The sequence below is a fragment of the Eucyclogobius newberryi genome, unplaced genomic scaffold, assembly GCF_026437365.1.
Source record: "Eucyclogobius newberryi isolate DKJ021-1_F unplaced genomic scaffold, fEucNew1.0.hap1 SCAF_10, whole genome shotgun sequence".
NCBI lineage: Eukaryota > Metazoa > Chordata > Actinopteri > Gobiiformes > Gobiidae > Eucyclogobius > Eucyclogobius newberryi.
In genome coordinates this window covers 2,981,745-2,999,003 of record NW_027315724.1, presented here as the reverse complement: position 1 = coordinate 2,999,003, position 17,259 = coordinate 2,981,745, and the positions used below count along the sequence as shown (strand labels likewise).

Here is a 17,259-nt window from a genome sequence, read left to right as displayed (position 1 = left end):
CCTCTCAGCAGAGGAGAGCGTTAGTCCCGCCCCTCTCACCAGAGGAGCGCGTTAGTCCCGCCCCTCTCAGCAGAGGAGAGCGTTAGTCCCGCCCCTCTCAGCAGAGGAGAGCGATAGTCCCGCCCCTCTCAGTCCCGCCCCTCTATGTAGGAACAAGCGATATAAGTTTATAACCGAGAGCTGAACTCTGAAGCATACCAGAACACCACAGGTCCTCTCTACAGAGCCACGTCTGGACGCATTAGAACACGGCCGCTTCAAACCTCGTTTCACGCCCTCTTTCCTCCTGCAGAAGGGACGCCGTGTTCACACTTTCAATCCCAGCAGAGCTTTAGGCCGATACTGGGCGGAGTTATAGGAGCAAGCACAACATCTCACCATGACACTTCTGCTGTTGAGACAGTGGCGAGGGATCATGGGTTCAAGCGTGTGCAGGAAGGCCATTCCACAGGCGATGTCCAGGGCAAACTTCACCGCTTGGGTCTGGTCCACCACAAAGTCTGAAAGAGCAAAGGCTTTAGGAGCAGCGGACAGCAGGGGGCGCTGTAACGCCTGTGGAGGTACTCACTGGTGCCCTCGTGCAGCACGTTGTACAGGGAGCCATAGGGCATCCAGTGGGTGATGATGATGGGGTGCGGGGCGGGGGGACACTGACACGCCCCCAGCATGGGCAGGACGTTTGGATGGGAGAAGATCCTGAGCGGGACAGACACAAGATGAGGACAGACACAAGATGAGGACAGACACAAGACACAAGATGAGGACAGACACAAGATGAGGACAGACACAAGATGAGGACAGACACAAGATGAGGACAGACACAAGATGAGGACAGACACAAGACACAAGATGAGGACAGACACAAGACGAGGACAGACACAAGATGAGGACAAACACAAGATGAGGACAAACACAAGATGAGGACAGACACAAGACACAAGATGAGGACAGACACAAGACACAAGATGAGGACAGACACAAGATGAGGACAGACACAAGATGAGGACAGACACAAGATGAGGACAGACACAAGATGAGGACAGACACAGGATGAGGACAGACACAAGACACAAGATGAGGACAGACACAAGATGAGGACAGACACAGGATGAGGACAGACACAAGATGAGGACAGACAGAAGATGAGGACAGACACAAGATGAGGACAGACACAAGATGAGGACAGACACAAGATGAGGACAGACACAAGATGAGGACAGACACAAGATGAGGACAGACACAAGATGAGGACAGACACAGGATGAGGACAGACACAAGACACAAGATGAGGACAGACACAAGACACAAGATGAGGACAGACACAAGACACAAGATGAGGACAGACACAAGACACAAGATGAGGACAGACACAAGATGAGGACAAACACAAGATGAGGACAGACACAAGATGAGGACAGACACAAGATGAGGACAGACACAAGATGAGGACAGACACAAGATGAGGACAGACACAAGCTGAGGACAGACACAAGCTGAGGACAGACACAAGATGAGGACAGACACAAGATGAGGACAGACACAAGATGAGGACAGACACAAGATGAGGACAGACACAGGATGAGGACAGACATCTTGTGTAATATGCTAATATGAACCCATAATGACTCTTTAATGCTCGGTCGGGCTGTTACAATAAAATGCATGTCATTAAAAGTGATATTTCATTGCTTTGTTTGAGCAGCTAAAGACCATGATGCTTCAGTGCAGATACAAAGACTGGAATGACTCATGATTCACACTAGGGTTGTGTTCAAGATATCGATACGGCGGTATATCGTCACGGACTTTGTTTAAAAAAATAAATAAAATAACATTATTATTTTTATTTTTTGTGGCATGTAGGCTTTAAAGGAGGTGGAATAGCACTTTCATCATGTGTTTGTGCTGCTCCTCTGGAGGTGAGAAGGAGCTGGACCTGAAGCTGATGCAGAAGATGCTGCTGCAGCAGGTTCAGGTGTTCAGACCAGGCCCAGGCACTAGAATGTGTTCCTTATATTTCATTTGAATGAAGTTATTAGAGCAGAATGGATTTATAAAGAAGTGCTTTTTGGATAAACATGACATTTCATACATTTTCTTATCCAGAGTAAAAACATGACCCATTTGGTACATTTTAAAGACCCTTTTTTCAAAAATGTATCGGGATACATATCGTAATGAGGGAATTGTATCGGAATATACAAGTATCGGGATACGTTTGGTATCGCGAGGGTCTTGGCAATACCCAGCCCTAATTCACACCAAAGGCTTTCAAGTAGAAAAAGCTTCAGTTGTAGTCATCTGGACTCAGTTAGAAAAAATAGACGTTTCGACTCTCATCCAAGAGTCATTGTCAATGATGACTCTTCCAGTCCAAAGGCTTTCAAGGCATTTTACAAAGAAAGTATCATTTTTACAATTCGGTTATCCTCCTCAACATATTGCAATAAATATTGTGTTTATGTCGTACCATGAGATTTGCATTTGTTACATCTTATGACACGAGAGCTGAAGTTCTCACGCGAGTCCACCAGTCAATGCTGTCTTCACTGACAAACATCTCCACAAGTCGAATCCTCTTTTTCCTGCCATTTCAAGGGTTTGTAGTGAATTGTGGCTTTGTTTTGCCGTATTAAAGTGAACAGTACACGGAGCTAATGCTGCCGAACGTCCGCCGAACGTCCGCCGAACGTCTGCCGAACGTCCGCCGAACGTCCGCTGAACGTCTGCAGAGTTACAGCTCCAAACACTCTTCCACAGGCAGTTTGGGGACAGGGAAGATGCAGGGACAAGAAAACATGACGGTAGAAAATTCAAATTTCTCATTTTACCTGAGTTTAGGATATTCTTCGTTAAAATCTCTGCTCTTTCGCGTTGTCCAGTCTCGAACTTTAAAAACTTTCACTACGATTTCATTCCCTTGCCAGCGGCCCTGCCACAGCTAGAAGAAAGAGACAGAGGAACTGTTACATGGAACCAACTGTGTTCTTATGTTTTATGCTTATGTTTCTTTTATTTCATAATGGACAGTGCACATTCATCACCATGTGTTAGTTCAACATGTAAATGTTTCAGAGTTAGCCTGCATGTTCCTGTAATCCTTAAGCAGAAGTCCTGGGTTGATCTTGACTGCCCCAAAAGTGGCCATAACCCGGCATATGTAAAACTCAATAAGTTTGCAATAAATAAATAAATAAATAATACAACACTCAATAGGTATGCACCCTCAGTGATTTTCAATATATTTTAAAGGTACCATAAAATGATAAATAATGAATACCTCTCCAGACTGGTTTTCATTGATTTTGGCCAGAAGTGACAGCTGTTTGTAGTCGACCCCAGCATGTTTGTTGAGTGTGCCATTGCCTGGAAAAGCAGAGGAACAACAGGAGTAGAAGGGAGCCATTGTCCATTTGACAGAGTTTCTGAAGTGGAGACTCACGTGGCCGGGTCCTGGTCGTGCCCTTCCAGAATGCGTCTTTGAAGGGGATCTTCACCATACTTTGGCCCAGTTTCTCAGCCTTGTCTGTGGGAGACAAGGGCAAAATGCAATATGATCAGACTGAAAAACATCAGTCATTTGAATAAGTAAAAGGACACACACCTTGGAGGAACTCGCGCAGGTGGGGCTTGGCCTTGTCCAGAGGCGTTTCCCCGTATTTATTACAGGTGATTACCAGAGCGCCATTTGTCACAAGGTCCTGTGAAGACAAAACAGATTGAACATTTAAGACCTATTTATCATAAATTAAAAGAGCAAAGAAAATAATCATCATTATACGGTTTGATTTAATGTAGCACATAATTCACTCGGGCGAGGAAAAAAATTTGTATATTTTTCAACTCAATATGAAATATCAACATCATGAGTTTTTTGTGTTTTTTTTTTCCTTTTGTCAAACTCAACATTCTATAGGGTAAATTCACACTTACAATGATGACCTGGTAAATTGCAATATTGCATTCCCCCCCCACATTTGTGAACTTGCTCATACAAGTCTTATATCTGTCCTGAACATGTCAGAAGTGTGCAGTGTGCAGTGTTGTCGCGCACCTCTGCCACCAGGTCCTGGCCCCAGAAGCAGGCGTAATGCAGCGGTGTGTTCCCGTGCTCGTTGGCTGCGTTGGCGTCCGCTTTGCACTGGATGAGCTGGAGCAGGGACAAAAGAGGGTCAAAATATCAACACTTTAAGTCAATATTGGTCTGTTCTTCAATACAGTAAGTGTCACGAGTTTAAAACGCTCAGGTAACGATTAAACCGCTGGCATAATATCTTCGTATGGTGAGGAAATTGTTTTTTGCATTATTTCCTGTGAGGTCGGGTCATTAGGCTCAACCCTTGTCTTTTTAATTTCCTGTAGCATTTGAGGATTAGGTTGAGGTTTAGCTTCCAACAGCTTTAGTCTGTTCTGTGAATAGTAAAAAGCAAATAGCCTTTGTTTTTTACAAACTGTGGGTCATTGAGTCGACGAGCATTAAATCTCCAAAGTGTGTTTTAGGTTTCTGTTCCAGATCCACAGATGTAAACAGGAGCTCGATCGTCTGCCTCTGTCACTTAGGACACATCTATCTAAAGTCTAATCTAGTGTATTATGTGGGCTGGACATTAGGATTCATCTCTCTCCAGATATCGATCAACTCTATATAATATATTAATTTATGAAATGTATTTTTCATAGAATTACCAGCACTTTGTAAGTTTGAGACATCCAATGTCAGCTGAACATGTAAGTTCCAGTCTCCTCTTCCTTTGACCAGTACAAATCTACCATATGTGTGTCTAGTGTATCAAAGGCAGTTCTGGCCCCGTATGAGCAATAGAACAGTCTGTTATTTGAGTTAGTTTTTTTTTTTATCCTTTAAGTAGTAGTTTCTTGTAGGTATTTTTTCCCCCTCACATCTCTGTCAATATCTTTGACCACTTAATTGGACACATTATGCCACTACCATTAAAAGAAGCTATAAGTAATGTTTCAGATTCTGGTAAATCTGCTTTTGTTACACAGCTCTCTGGTCAAACTATAACAACAGAACAAACAAAATGCCCCCCCAAAAAAGAGCTCATGCCAAAAACATGCAAAGAGCTCACAGACTGATCCAAAAAGAGATCAGAGGGTGGAGGGAAAGCCATTTTCTAGGTAAAACAGAATCACTCTGATGTCATCAATGTGACGTTGAAAACACAGTTTACACTAAACTGACATTTTTTCCGACAGTTCAAACCATCTTATCTTATCATTCAACTAAATAAAGGTGTTAGATGTTATAATAATTTATATGGATATTGGCTCTTGTTTACAGTCTGGTTGCTAGGTAACAGTAGTGGAGTTATCTAAGGCCAATGTCCAACCAGGGAAAACAATTCTAAACTTTATAATATGATAATATATCATATATAATATGATCAAACTGGGGACAAATTTGAAATATAACAGTGTTTACTACATTTTAGTGTGTAGTGTAGTCTAACCTATCATATAGACTAATAAAATCAACAAACAATATTATAATATAATTTAATCTTCAGGTTTGCTAAATCTAAAAGTAGCTCGCAAGCTGAAAAAGCATGGGGGCCCCTGGCGTCATGGATGTTTTAGGATGAGTGAAAAAACACTACAGACATGTAAACTCCACAAATCAAGTTTATAATGGTCATGTTCTATGTTGCATATGGTGTGTATGAGTGACAGGCAGTACCTTCCCCACGATATCGCGATGGCCGTGGCTGGCAGCCAGGTGCAGGGGCGTGTCATCTCCTCGGTTCATGACGTTAATACGGGCGCCTCTCATGATGAGCATGTCCACCACACTGCATCGGCCCTCCCTGCAGGCCCAGTGTAGGGGGCTGAAGCCATGGTCATCTCTGCAGACACATACAGTTACATTCACTGTTACTCTGTCATGATATCATCCGTGTACAGCCTTAGACACACATGTGGCTCCTGAAGGGGCCATAATCACATCTGTAATATCACGATGCAGATTATCATTCAAACATGGGGAGAAGTTCCTGTAGAAATCGTCACACATTTGTCATACAACGTTTCCATTGCACTATTCCCTTGTTCCAAAGGGCAGAGCTGAGCAGTAACTGAGGGCCCATTATGAATCGTGTGGAATCTGACCGTGGCGACCCACATCATCAATTGCCTGGTCTGTCACCACACATCCTGCCCCCCAGACCCCCCCACAGAGGGCCCCCCACAGAGGGCCCTCAGTCCCACAGCACACCACAGCCACTGAAGTGCCATTTCCTCTGGCTTCAAAATGTAACGTTTCTTGATGATTGAGTGAAACTCACGAGGCCAGAGCTCCAGCAGAACTTATGGTCTCGTTTAGATTTAACTGCTCACAACTTTGGGCTTTTTATTAGACACTTGGATAATGGGGGAAATGTATTTTCAATAGAGGAAATATATTTGGAAAACTAGTGCAATTATCAAAGTTTAATTAATTTAATATTATTAATATATCCAACCATATTTTCCTCACCGTCTTCTAGGGCCCAACCAATTTATAGCGGTTGGCCGATATTATCCGCCGATATTATCCGCCGATATTATCCGCCGATATGGGCACTTAATATTCCACCTGGGCATGTGATACACTGTTTAAAAGCTTAGACTCTGTAAAATACAATCATCCAATTTACTGACAAATTAATGCTTCAATATTTAGCACAGCTCCATTTTTCTGTGGCAGTAGTTTGGTCGTGTGTCTGAGGTGTGGCAGGAGTTTGGTCGTGTGTCTGAGGTGTGGCAGGAGTTTGGTCGTGTGTCTGAGGTGTGGCAGTAGTTTGGTCGTGTGTCTGAGGTGTGGCAGGAGTTTGGTCGTGTGTCTGAGGTGTGGCAGTAGTTTGGTCATGTGTCTGAGGTGTGGCAGGAGTTTGGTCGTGTGTCTGAGGTGTGGCAGTAGTTTGGTCATGTGTCTGAGGTGTGGCAGTGGTTTGGTCGTGTGTCTGAGGTGTGGCAGTGGTTTGGTCATGTGTCTGAGGTGTGGCAGTGGTTTGGTCGTGTGTCTGAGGTGTGGCAGTGGTTTGGTCATGTGTCTGAGGTGTGGCAGTGGTTTGGTCATGTGTCTGAGGTGTGGCAGTAGTTTGGACGTGTGTCTGAGGTGTGGCAGTGGTTTGGTCATGTGTCTGAGGTGTGGCAGTAGTTTGGTCGTGTGTCTGAGGTGTGGCAGGAGTTTGGTCATGTGTCTGAGGTGTGGCAGTGGTTTGGTCGTGTGTCTGAGGTGTGGCAGTGGTTTGGTCATGTGTCTGAGGTGTGGCAGTGGTTTGGTCGTGTGTCTGAGGTGTGGCAGTGGTTTGGTCATGTGTCTGAGGTGTGGCAGTGGTTTGGTCATGTGTCTGAGGTGTGGCAGTAGTTTGGTCGTGTGTCTGAGGTGTGGCAGTGGTTTGGTCATGTGTCTGAGGTGTGGCAGTAGTTTGGACGTGTGTCTGAGGTGTGGCAGTAGTTTGGTCGTGTGTCTGAGGTGTGGCAGTAGTTTGGTCGTGTGTCTGAGGTGTGGCAGTAGTTTGGTCGTGTGTCTGAGGTGTGGCAGTAGTTTGGTCGTGTGTCTGAGGTGTGGCAGTAGTTTGGTCGTGTGTCTGAGGTGTGGCAGTAGTTTGGATGTGTGTCTGAGGTGTGGCAGGAGTTTGGTCGTGTGTCTGAGGTGTGGCAGGAGTTTGGTCGTGTGTCTGAGGTGTGGCAGTAGTTTGGTCATGTGTCTGAGGTGTGGCAGTAGTTTGGTCGTGTGTCTGAGGTGTGGCAGTAGTTTGGTCGTGTGTCTGAGGTGTGGCAGGAGTTTGGTCATGTGTCTGAGATGTGGCAGTGGTTTGGTCGTGTGTCTGAGATGTGGCAGTGGTTTGGTCGTGTGTCTGAGGTGTCTGAGGTGTGGCAGTAGTGTAGCTGAATGCAGCTCCAGAGTGACACTGTGGCTCAGTCCATTCATGGCTCTCACTGAGGCAGCGCTGGACTTAAATACTCTAAACTCAGCTACTAACTCAACAATAAAAGTTAACTTTAGCACAGAGCACCAGTGACAACATAGACTTATTTTTGATCAAAGTACTACCACACAGTTGCCAATACTGTTGTCAACCACAACATGCTGGATTATACCAACTACAAACAGTCGTTTGGAGTCAGGATGAAAATAAATGTGAGTTGTGCTCTGAGGGGCGTGTCTGAGGGGGCGTGTCTGAGGGGGCGTGTCTGAGCACTGAGTGTTGGAAATGTGTCCATTTTGATGCCTTGTTTCTTTGGTTCACTTTAGTTAGCTCTTAGCACATGAAGTGTGACCACAACATTGTACATACTGCCTCTGTGCTCTCATTGGTCACTGTGGAGGGATTATGGCTGTATCTGTGTTTACTGGACTCACATTGACATGTAAATAAGTCATGAAAGATCTGTTAATGGTCAGAATATACGCATATTAAGTACTGCGACGGACACGCATTAAACTGGCTCTGCACTGCGAGCTCGTGAAGTCACTTCAGTAGTTTGTCCATCAAAAGAAAGTTGTGCAAACATTCAGCTTTAAACATTCACTGTTAAGAGGCAGAATAACAGTCAATGTGGCCTTAAGAAACCCAATTAATAATAGAGCCTGACAGAGAAGGCAGAGCCGTGGAAGAGTCTGCTCAACACAGCAGAGGACTGTTTGGAGCGTCAGGCTCTGACCCTTTGCTCGCCCTTCGTGTCCCTTGTCCACGCTTGCGTGTGACACTACGCAGATACAATGGAATTGTATTGCAAGTAACATTGTGCGGGATTTTTTTCAGTTAAATGTACAGGGGAAAAGCCTATTTCTGAATAATCCAGTATATTTGTAGTCTAGTCAACAAGGGTGTGAGGGAGGGGGGCAGGGTAGGAAAACGTATTAGAAAAAGTGGGTTGCCAGATAAAACGCTTGAGAACCACTGCTCTAAATCATCAATGTGTTCATCAGCTTTTCCAGCTTTGTCATATAATCCAAAATCACCATGCATCATGGTTTACACATTGTTTTTTTGGCTCCCGATCCAATTTTTTAAAATAGTTAGTAATCTCTGATACCGATCTCAATCTGAAAGGAATCTTCTTATTTTGTGATGTTTTTTTACATTTTAACCTGTTACCACCCACCTGTGCGCCGCGCGCATTTTCTATATCTCAAATGTTCTCTTACATCATCACTTTTATATCCGTGGTCAATACCAGCAAGTTATACATCATTTTAAAGCTTATTTTCTCAACAAAACAAATATGTCATTGATTTACATTGAATAATTTGCCCCAAGAAGCAATTGCCAATAGTTTGTGAGAAAGTCTAAACTTTTACAAACACATGTCCTGTTTGCTGTTTATGACGGACGAAACGGCTTTAATTCTGTTCATCCTTGTACTCAGTCTGTCCGTAAAGAACCATTGAACAACAATATCCACCTGTATTTTTCTTGAAGTTATTTGATTTCGAGATATTGTCGAGTAAACAAAGTTTTCTTCTGATGACATTCAGGATTAAAGTTCGTCCGGCGCATTTCTCCGTCCATAACAAATTACCTGTTTGACTTATAAGATGGTGTTTGGCATCGATCTTTTCTTCAGACTGTTACCTACAGAATGAGACCATCCACGTAGCAGACTTTGATTGACATATTATTCTAGCCAATAAGAATAGCTTTAGAATGTGGGGCGGGACTTAGGGGTCCCACACAGAGAATCGTCTGTATTCACGTGCGTAAGGCTGTCAGGGCCTAGATTTTTGGGCAGGAGGCGACTAGATTTTACGCATCACGTTTTCTGATTTTATTAGCCTTTTGGACGTGCATTTTGTTAGATATATGTATTATTATACCAATACAAAAATAAAATAAAAATATATATATATATTTTTTTCACCTCCTATATGGGAAATTCATGGGTAAACTCATATTTACCCATTTTCACATACATTGTTTTTAGCAGTTATAATAGGTATTAGTGGTTCTACAAAACATCAAAATGTATGTTTTATGATCATAGAGGAGCTAAAATTGTAATAAAACAGTTTGGCACAGTTTGGCACATATTTGTATCACTTGAATATACTTTTTGATACATAAGGTCAACAGCACCAAAATGCCTGTTCTAGAGATCTGAAACTTTACACAGTTGTTGTCATGACAACAGCATGTGCAGTGAACAGCATAAGCACACAATGAAGTATGTCCTGCTCAGGACCATTACAAATGGACAATATTCAGGCGAGACTAAAAAAGGATGTTTTGTTTATGTTTGTGCTTCTGTAGTGTAAGTTCTGAAGCCCTGACAGTGTGACACCTGCACATCTGCAGAAACTAGAAGGTCTAAGCTTTCCCATGATGCATCACACTCACATGTGGAACGTAAGATCCTCTTTTAATAAGCAATGACATGTGGGTCCAACCAGTGTGCACAGGGGGAAAATAGGTGGATGGAAACAGGTTAACAGTTTAGTCTGATGCTGTGCCTTTAAAAACATAACTGGGCAATGCTGAATATGGCAAATTGCCTGTATTCTACAGTTTCCTGTAATAAGTAAACAGGCCTGAGACCAGAGAGCGCATGGCTACGTAACATGCATGTTAACTACGTAATATGCGTGTTAACTACTTTATGCATGGAAACAAAAGCATTAGCCATGCTGAGTGAAGACAAAGAAGTTAAGAAGAATGTTTTTAGCTGTTTGCTTCCTCTGAGCATTTGAGTCCATTTTTCAATTGCTCTGGGCGTTAGCGGTAGCATTAGCAGTGTCAGTTTTGGATGACTAGATTATACGAGACAATAGAAAATCCGATGCACCATAATTTTGTCACTTGAATTGCATTGATGTATCACTTTTCAACTGACACTATCAATGCAAATCGCTTCATCTTCCCATCACTAGTGTCCACTGTGTCTTTCAAGTCAGAGATTTTTCCTAGTATTGGAAGTGAGTTCACATATAACAGCAATCACAGAGTCTATTTTGGCATCAAATGCCTTTGTTATGTCGTCTGTCATCGCGCTTAAGGCCATCAAAATTGCAGGCTCCACCACGCCTTTGGAGCCCCCAGCCTCAGGGCGACGGTGTCCAAGTCGGAGCCCTTTACTCGGGTAGCTTAGCCACATCACAAGCCTATTCTCCAGTGGTGCATTTATTATCCTTGCTCTTATTTTTCAGCATTTTCTGGAAATAGTGGTCTAAGCTCATCATATACTGGCTTCCACACAGACATGCAGTACACGTAACATAAACCTGCAGAATGCAGTTTAATAGTCACTGAACTGTCCAGGCAAAAACTGATATAATTAGGGTTTGTCAGCCTACAAAAACCAGAAATGCCCCCAATGGTAAATGAACTACGTCTAACTCCAGCTTAATACTATAAATGACAAGGAGTCTAGTTGAAGCACATGGTCATGCTCGTCGCTATGGCCAGCATGCAGACACTTCAGACAGAGTATTCTGAGCATGGAGCAGCTTTCCCTTCAGCCTGCTCCAATGCAGTCTCCACATGGTTATTTATTTCAGGCTGACGCTCACATTCCACCTGCTCAGAGCGCTCAGCACTGCAGGACACACACAGCAAAGACAAGTCCAGGAGGAGGATGCCATGTCTGGAATGGGTATTGGATAATACAGGTTTCTCCACCAGTCTGTGAAAGGGTGGGCAATATTGGCAAAAACATAAAGGTCATTTTCTGAATTAACCCAAAGAATAATCAGACTATGTATATTATGGTATTATAATAATAATAATAAAGCTGTAAGAATGAGTGTGGACGCTGAGAAGGCTTTTGATTCTATTAACTGGCCAGATTTATTTAAAGTGCTAAACAAATTTCAAGTCAATTATTTAATATAAAAATATTGGGGCACATGGTCCAACACCAATAATAAAAATCAATCTGACGGATCATCTGACAGATCCCTTGACCCTGGACAGGGGGTCGGGCAGGGCTGTGCCTGGTCTCTCCTGTTTGCTTTGTATTTGGAAACATTGGCCTGATTTATTAGACAATCAAAAACAGTTTGTGGTGTTACAGTTAATGGAACACAAAATGTCCTGTTATGCAAAATATGTTCTTTTATATCTGACCAAACCAGAAATGTACATACCTAATGCAAGCCTTGAAACAATTATTTTTATGTCCCTGTCAACGTGACAGGTACCAATCATTTGGTACCTGTCATGGCTAATTATGAGTCGGTCACAAGTGTTTAATTGATGTGTTCATTTGGTTTTCATGCTGTCGCTGCAACATTAAACACACACAGTAGACACAGCGGTCTTTCCTCGTCTCCACCTCAGTCACAGTGAAGACAAGTGCTACATACACTTCCTCATATTTCCTTATTAGATTTTGGTTGACTTTTGTTTGTTTCGTTATTAGGGATGTCATAATATTCATTTTAGTCACGATTATCATGAGGAGAAATATCACAATTTTACAATTATTCACAATCAGAAAAAAGTAAGGAAACATGTATATACTCTTTAATACAGCATATTCATTTAAAAATAAAATGGCCATAAATGGATTAAATAATATAAAAGTATGCTTATTGGCCCCTCATTGTAGCTCTTTTAAGCATTATATCATTTATTAGTGAGATGATCTCCATGGTAACGCTCAGGGGCGGGGCTTGAAACTTTCCTTTGGCTCACGCCAACAACAAAAAGATTTGTGAAGAACAAAAAAGCATTTACAGGTAAGATTACACTCTGGAACTACCTGTCTCCTCTCCTCTCTTTCCCTCCCTCTCCCTCTGGGCCGCTCTGGTGGAGCGTCCAAAGCGTCTGACGATCAAACTCCTCCCACGTGTTGCTCCACTGTTTGAGAAGGACGGCTCTAGCCAGTCACAGGCACAAAACTTAGCGAGCTCATCATCAATCCATTTCTTGACAGTGATCGTCTTGAGTGTCCTTGCAGCCGCTGATTTTGGTTTGTGATTGACAGCAGCAGCAGCGTGGTGTTTCTCAGCGCGCACATGTGCTCCGCTGCTTCCGCCGCTGAACAACTACAATAATGATCGTGGACTGTAGTGTAGCGCGCCCAGTTAGTGCAGAGGAATCACTGTGGGTATGTTGACCACGCTGTTTTTGCCAATTCAAAATATATTATGGCGAAAAATGAGCGTCGGTCATTGACCGTGTCCGACCCGTTATTTCAAGGCATGTAATGTGATGTATTTTCTTCAAGAAGTTGGTCCAATGTCAGGATACAAATTAAATGTATTAAAAACGGGAATTCTCTCTTACTGGTGCCCCCCCTCTGACCTTTAGAAAGATTGATTTATTTAAATGGCAAACGGACTCGCTTAGATATTTAGGTGTGATACTTCATAAGACCTATCAACTGTTCTGGAGAAAATTATACCAGGCTTTTTAAGAATATAAAAAAAATATATCTTTAATCTTTATGCTTTGATGGGGATAAGGTTCAATTTTTAAAGTTTTACGCAGATTCTCCATCTGTTCTAGACTCTTCTGATTTCCATCCCATGTTTGATGAGTGGAATAAAGCAACCTCTAGATTGATACTGAAAGGCAAGAAACCTCGTATCCAATTCAAATCTCTACAATTATCAAAAGTAAAAGGAGGTTGGGCTTTACCTTGTCTGAAAATGTACTTTATTTCAGCTCAAATCAGAGCCTTGCAGTACAGGTGTAATTCAGAATATGAAACATATTGAGAGTAATGTTCCTGTTCAGGTCTTACTGGCACATGACACACGCTTGAGTCATTTGGAGGAAGTTAAGAATCCCTGGGTCAAATCTGTTCTTACAACATGGAAGGATCTGATCAAAACATACAAACTAAACAAAGATGTTAAAATCTTAAATTGGTCGGTTTATGATCAAAATGTCTCACCTACAGCTCAGACTCAAGACTTAAAGTCTGGACAACAAAAGGTCTAAATTTACCAGATTGTAAAGGAGAATCATCTGAAGAGCTTTGATGAGCTGAAAGAATCATTTTATAGGTATTTGCAAATAAGGAGTTATTATAACCAAGAAATAAAAGATGACCATTAGAGCCTTTGGACTGAAACATTTATTAAAGCTTATAAATCTGAAATTTCAAGAGGATTAATATCTAAATCATACAAATGTATGAACCTTCTGGGCAGTCACTACTGATGACATGAAGGGTCAATGGGAAAGAGAGGCAGGCTTTTGATTTGAAAACACTCCGGACAAAATACAGGGGCCGACTAGGCAAAATACGAGTAACTTTCTCCGGACTAATAAAAAGTACTTAAAAAGGTTATGGAAAGCCAATGCATATCGCAGCGTATTTTCCGAAGCTTTTACAAAATAAAGCAGCGTTTTTACCGCCATCCTTCAACTTAAGCCCAGCGAGAATACTGTCTGGACAGTGTTTTTGGTGGCGGGAGAAAAGGCCGTCACAAAGAAATGGATGACACAGACCACACCAACAATTAAGGACTGAACTGACAAATGGAGAAAATGACATTTGGACTAAATTTGGAAATGGACAACTTCAATAGACTTGACTAAATTGGACCTTTGTTTGTAAATGAAAACAAAAAAATCCAACTCATATTTACTGAGAAATGAGTCCTGCAGCGGAGCGCGGCTGCCGCCAGACCCCGTTCAAAAGACGCATCACTATAAAACGTGGGCATCTGCGGTTTATGGACAAGTTCTATTTTCTTTGTAAATTTTGTTGGAGCAGCTTTTATTCAGGAGCTGTACAGCCTGAAAAGTACGCTAATTGAATTAAAACGCTTTACTACCCAACACTGACTGCAACACAGTCATTATTCAGAACAAATTGATTGGACCAAACCCAATGAGAGCCATGAGCTTACCCCTGGTTGAGGTCATTCTCTGTGTTGTCCAGCCACAGGCGCACGGCCACAGCGTTCCCTTCTCGACACTGGGTGAAGATGTCGTCCATGTCTCCTCCTCAGTCTCCTCCCTTGTCCTCTCTAAAGGTTCGAGCAGCTTTTGGTGCGAGGGCAGAACTAACACTGGTCTGCATCAGCTCTTCATCTGGACAACCCTCAGTCCCACTGCAAAACCAACAGGAAAAGTGTGACAAAAATGACTATCAGCATTTACATGAATTGGAAAACTATGATCTGATTATACTATATATTGTAAAATTAATTTGAAATACTGCACAATAATTATTATTATTATTATTAGGCCCGAGCGCCACAAGCTGGCAAGAGGCCTATTAGTCCCGTCCCGCACGACTGCGAAAGTGCGCACGTAGTGCGCACGAAATCGAGCGCGAAGCGCTCGCCCACTTCCAAACACTCACTAACGCACGCCCCGTGCATACTAATTAGTTGTAGGAAAATGGAACATTACCGTTGTAAACGGGCAAGCCCGTGTAAAAGTGCGCACTAAACGAGTGCTTTACATTGGGATCCCAATGTAAAGCACTCATTTGCGCTCACAAATACGTTTCATCTCTTGCATGTTCCGTTCATATAAACATGTGATGCAAAAATTGAACATTATTACTGTATAGAGGGCCAAAAACACAAAGTGGGCGGAGCCCACTCAAAATTAACGAAAGTACCCGTCAGTGACCAGGGACCCACACCATGAGGTAGGAAAGCGCGAGCGCTTTCTGAAAATGTATAGTTTATGATATTTGAAAAATGGGAAACATTGTTTTCGCATTGGAATATTCTTCTTTCTTCTCGGGACCAACCCCCCTATTTTTCACCCAGTGAACATTGACAAAAAGTCACAAAAATGTTCACACCTCTAAAAATCGTGCCGCTCTACATTCTGGCTATTTCCCAAAGTCGATCATTGACCTCCGGCCTAGGGTGTCCTGGTGCCATGTGCACTGATGAACGCCCTTGTGCTTGAACATGGTGTTCGTTATGTACAATCCGTGGCACAGAAGTCCAATAACTGAACACCGCTCGGGTTCAGATCGGGGAAGCCGTTCTTCCCGATCACCCCTCTCCAGGTGTCACTGTCATTGCCCACGTGGGCGTTGAAGTCCCCCAGTAGAACAACGGAGTCCCCGGTCGGTGCATTGTCCAGTACCCCTCCCAAGGACTCCAAGAAGGCCGGGTACTCTGCACTGCTGTTCGGCCCGTAGGCCGCCACAACAGTGAGAGACCTGTCCCCCACCCGAAGGCGAAGGGACGCGACCCTCTCGTCCACCGGGGTAAACTCCAACATGTGGCGGCTGAGCTGAGGGGCTATAAGCCCACACCAGCCCGCCGCCTCTCCCCGCAGGCAACACCAGAGAAGTGGAGCGTCCAGCCCCTCTCGAGGAGATGGTTCCAGAGCCCAAACTGTGCTGGAGGTGAGGCCGACTATATCTAGTCGGTATCGCTCAACCTCCCGCACAAGCTCGGGCTCTTTTCCCCCCAGCGAAGGGACATTCCATGTCCCCAGAGTTAGTCTCTGTGTCTGGAGATCTGGTCGTCAAGGCCCCTGCCGTCGACTGCCGCCCAGATCTCTCTGCACCGGCCCCTTATGGATCCTCCTGCGGGTGGAGGGCCCACGGGAGGGCGGCCCCACGTCGCTCTTTCGGGCTGTGCCCGGCCGGGCCCCGTGGGGTAAGACCCGGCCACCAGGCGCTCGCCATGGAGCACCCATCCCAGGCCTGGCTCCAGGATGGGGCCCCGGTGACGCCGATCCGGGCGACGTAAACTGCCTTGTTCGTGTTGTCATCATAGAGGGTTAAATGTTTAGTTTTGCGAAATTATATGAAATTTGACACAAAACTCAATTTTGGCCCCATCAAAAGTCAATGAGACCCATGTCATAATTGTTATGGCGTTGCCGTAGCGATGACCAAAACCTTCCATGTTATTCCAATGGGGAAATCGCCAGAACATGTTTACACTTTAGACTTTCACAAACTCCCCCTCAGGGCTTCAGGACCATCAAAAGTTATTCACATTTTTATTCAAAGAGTCACGGTGTCTGTGCCGCACATTTTGCCAAGAATTCAAAATAAAATTGCTTTTTGATGGTAAAACAAAGGGGAGAAGATGTGACAGTGTCACAGATTCAGCAGTAGATGTAATAAAAGGACAATTGGGGCGCGTTAGCCACGCCCTCCTCTTGCGGCGTGGCGAGGGCCGATCATTGCCGCTTGCGGCTATATTTATTATTATTATTAAAAGTGCAGAAATAGCTTTTTCTACCTATATACTGCAATATTCTGTTCTTTTATTGTAACTTTTTTATTCATGCTCATTGTGGGAGGGTCGATGGCGAAGATTTGTAGTCTCACTGCCCCAGGGCAGGTGTGGCTTCAGGAGGTTACAGCCGTGTG

General features: G+C 43.6%; 1 protein-coding gene across 2 annotated transcripts in view; it reads right to left on the bottom strand.

Moving 5' to 3' along the window:
• Positions 1-17,259, bottom strand: part of LOC140373210 (scaffold protein ILK) — a 31,157-nt gene that overhangs the window by 10,323 nt on the left and 3,575 nt on the right. The window contains exons 2-10 of one of the 2 annotated variants that reach the window (XM_072459884.1): positions 14,810-15,013; positions 5,699-5,864; positions 4,055-4,150; positions 3,605-3,701; positions 3,443-3,526; positions 3,281-3,366; positions 2,832-2,941; positions 569-696; positions 379-500 (exon numbers count right to left, since the gene is read on the bottom strand). In XM_072459884.1, the coding sequence (XP_072315985.1) occupies positions 379-500; positions 569-696; positions 2,832-2,941; positions 3,281-3,366; positions 3,443-3,526; positions 3,605-3,701; positions 4,055-4,150; positions 5,699-5,864; positions 14,810-14,898 (978 nt within the window). In that variant the 5' untranslated portion in view covers positions 14,899-15,013. Of the gene's footprint in view, positions 1-378; positions 501-568; positions 697-2,831; positions 2,942-3,280; positions 3,367-3,442; positions 3,527-3,604; positions 3,702-4,054; positions 4,151-5,698; positions 5,865-14,809; positions 15,017-17,259 lie in introns of those variants that run through there. The other variant, XM_072459882.1, reaches the window with a different exon arrangement.